Here is a 3,723-nt window from a genome sequence, read left to right on the forward strand (position 1 = left end):
CCTAGGTGCTGTTGTGCCTGACCGATGCCTATATTAGAGCCTAGGTGCTGTTGTGCTTGACCGATGCCTATATTAGAGCCTAGGTGCTGTTGTGCTTGACCGATGCCTATATTAGAGCCTAGGTGCTGTTGTGCTTGACCGATGCCTATATTAGAGCCTAGGTGCTGTTGTGCTTGACCGATGCCTATATTAGAGCCTAGGTGCTGTTGTGCTTGACCGATGCCTATATTAGAGCCTAGGGGCTGTTGTGCCCGGCCGATGCCTATATTAGAGCCTAGGGGCTGTTGTGCCCGGCCGATGCCTATATTAGAGCCTAGGGGCTGTTGTGCTTGACCGATGCCTATATTAGAGCCTAGGTGCTGTTGTGCATGGCCGATGCCTATATTGGACCATAGGTGCTGTTGTGCATGGCCGATGCCTATATTAGAGCCTAGGTGTTGTTGTGCTTGACCGATGCCTATATTAGAGCCTAGGGGCTGTTGTGCTCGATCAGTGCCTATATTCAATCCTAGTTGCGTCCAACCAGTGCCTATATTAGACCCTAGGTGCTGTTGTGCTCGATCAGTGCCTATATTCAATCCTAGTTGCGTCCAACCAGTGCCTATATTAGACCCTAGGTGCTGTTGTGCCCGGCTGATGCCTATATTGGACCCTAGGTGCTGTTGTGACTGGCCAGTACCTATATTCTATCCTAGGTGATGCTGTCTCCAGCTAGTGCCTATATTAGACCCTAGGTGCTGTTATGCCTTTTCCCGTGCCTATATTAGATCTGAGGAGCTGCTGTGTCCAGCCTGTACCTATATTGGTTTTCAGAAGCTATGATGCCCAGTTGGTGTCTATATTGATTGTCTATGTGAGCTGCTGTGTTCAGTCAGTGGGTATATTAGATGCCAGGAGCTCATGTGCCTGGTTGGTGCCTAAATTATATCCTAGGAATGGCTGTGCCCAGTCAGTGCCCATACTAGAACCTAGATGTTGCTGTGCCCAGCTAATGCCTATATTAGATCTGAAGAGCTGCTGTGTCCGGTGCCTCATTTTGTATGAGGTGTTGTATACATTTACCAGGCTCAGAGAGGGCACTGCCTAGTGAACAAAAAATACAAATAATCCAAGATTTAGGGAAAGTGTCCTGAAATGACCAGGAGCATCCTGCAGTCCATCAAATCTGCCTAGCCCCTGTTCCCCCGATCGACGAGCCTACATCCAGGGTAATGCAGCTTCTACTGTGCGATGACCAAGGCCGCTGCGTCTCCTGCTCACGAGGACTTGCCCCATCCTCCATGAAAGGGAATAAAATGTGCCATAATCCCGATATGTGGCCATTAGAACTGAGTTGCACTAGCCAAAAACTTTCTGAGGGGCCCCTGAGATCTTGAGGCTGCCTCATGGTCGGAGGCCATCGGATGTTCTTCTAAATGTATTTAGAAATGTATTTACACTTTGCTAGAGGAGTCCCAGATCCTTGTTCCTGCCTTTAGTAACCCCTTATATTATGCATCCTATAATACTGGAGATGGAATTTAACCCCTTTGACCACTGGTACCCCCCCCTTGGGTTGTACCCAATTGTAGTGAACAAATCCGTGCAACATACAAAGTCCTCAATGAACCCACAATCCATCATGGCAGCCAAATCCCCGTCACTGCCCAGGCCTGAGTACGGGATGGTCACAGACACCCAAGAAAAGTAAGAAAAAGTGGCACCAGTTTGGGAAATAATATTTAAAATATGATTTTTTTTTCCCCCCAAAACTAATAGAAGTAAACTGAACTGGAAAGACAAAGTAACCCTGACACCCCTGAAAGCGACAAACAACATAATAAGTGGGGAGGGGGGTCTGGGTGCCAGGATCTGCATCACTGGCTCCGCTGTTACCATGGCGAATGATTTATTGATAGCCATGGAGAATAAAGGGATCAAACACAGCCACATGACAGGTGATCAATCATGTGTCACATCCAAGATGGCAATCATCAGGGTGGCTGGGCTCCACCGGTGGGTGCGGCTGGCAGCGAACACACAGAAACACAACTTGGGCGAGAGGAGAAGCCTGCTGGCACTGTCAGTGCTGTGTTTTCTGACTGTTGGAAAACTACAACTCCCAGCATGCTGGGAGTTGTAGTTTTGCAACAGCCGGAGATGTACTGTATGGAAAACACTAGGGTAGTGTAGCTGTGCCATGTAGGCAGTGCCCAGGTGACAGCAGGAGGGGCACCCCCACAAAGTAACAAAGTTACAAAGTCTAAGGAGAAAGTTGAAAAGGGGGGGGGGGATGGCACATGACTAGGGGGGCACAGATTTCTGCCAGTCCTTACCTGCTGCCCGTTTTGGTGCCTGCTGCTTCCTCCTGGGCATCTCTCTCCTCTTCTTAATCCAGATCACAACAAGTCAACAGCGAAAAATCATGAAAAATCTACGAGAAGCAGCAGCAGCGGCAGCAGAAGTGACGGATCTCGTCCGGTGTGCAGCCTCCTCGGTAATCATCCAGGGGTGACACAGGAGAGGAAGGGGACGGGGCCCCGCTCCCGGGGGGGGGGGGGGTACGGCCGGGGCACTGTCAGATGCCAGCCCCGGAGTGGGTGAGCTGGGCAGGAGCGGAGGAGCGGGCGGCACTGGAGTCTCCTCAGTCACACATGCTGCGGGAGACAAACCATCTAGTGAACAAACCGAACATTCCCTAACTCCGCCCCCCGACCTGATGACAGGCTGCTGGGAGGTGCACTGCTCCCCCGCCGGCCGGACGACACGGCACCGCACGGGTTACTACCTGCGCCCAGCCGTAACCCCCGAGGTCAGCAAGAGGTCAGCGAGTCACAAGGGGTTAATACCCCCTCCTCCCATGTGACCATTGTCTGCTCTTATTTAACCTGTTAAATACAACCTAACAAAAAAAAAAGAGGGGGGCACTGACTACAGACGACCCCCGGCTAAGAGAAGTGGCAGCAGTAAACCTGACATGAAAGGGTTAATCAGAGCCCTGAGGAGAGGCGGGGATTAGGGCGGGGATTAGGGCGGGGATTGGGTGTCACCTCCCCCCTCCCCTTGTTTGGACGGCAGGCCAGCTGATTGATGGAGGGGGGAGCGTCTTTCCTCATGGAAGCAGCCGTCACTCCCCACCTGGTTGTCCTAGGTGCTGGGGATCACAGAGGCCGGTGTGAGGAAACGGCAGTCCGGCTGCTTTCGGCATGTCTAGGGGAGAGGACTGTGGTGCCCGGGGTAGGCGGTGCACCAAGCTCTCCCGCCCCCCGGTACGTCTCACCGGCCCGCCGCCTTCTGTATCTAGGCAGCGTGCACGTGCAGGACGCTCAGGAGGAACACATGGCTGCTTGTGTGGGACACCCGGACTGTGATTCCCCCTGCACCTATAGAGTAGAAAGGAGGCTGGAGCTCCTGCCCTTGTGCTGCCGCCACCTTCAGGCGCATTTTTACCTGGAACCGCAAAGGAGGCAGGGGCGGACTGAGGGGGTGCACAGCGACCACCCTAATAAAGTGAGTGGAGATGTAGACAATGTCTAGGGAGTTATGTTTCCCAACTTGGCGCCTTCAGCTATTTTAACACTACAACTCCCAGAATGTTTAGACTGCGTTGGGCTATTCAGGCATGCTGGGAGTTGTAGTTTTGCAACAGCTGGAGATGCCTTGTTTGGGGAACATTGCTCTGGAGGTTATATCAGTACTGCAGCATTATAAGAGGAGAGGATGATATCAGTCACATATAATGTA

General features: G+C 52.2%; 1 protein-coding gene across 6 annotated transcripts in view; it reads right to left on the minus strand.

The window, feature by feature from the left end:
• TSHZ2 (teashirt zinc finger homeobox 2) overlaps positions 1-3,323 on the minus strand; it is a 197,201-nt gene extending 193,878 nt beyond the window's left edge. For 4 of the 6 annotated variants that reach the window (XR_008849358.1, XR_008849357.1, XR_008849355.1 and 1 more), the window contains exon 1: positions 2,316-3,109. Coding sequence is in view for 2 of the 6 variants with exons in the window: in XM_056549121.1 (XP_056405096.1) it covers positions 3,118-3,187 (70 nt within the window). In the remaining 4 variants the exon portion in view is untranslated. The other 2 variants (XM_056549122.1, XM_056549121.1) reach the window with 2 other exon arrangements.
• Between the last annotated feature and the right edge of the window lie 400 nt (positions 3,324-3,723).

Source organism: Hyla sarda, chromosome 12 (genome assembly GCF_029499605.1).
Source record: "Hyla sarda isolate aHylSar1 chromosome 12, aHylSar1.hap1, whole genome shotgun sequence".
NCBI lineage: Eukaryota > Metazoa > Chordata > Amphibia > Anura > Hylidae > Hyla > Hyla sarda.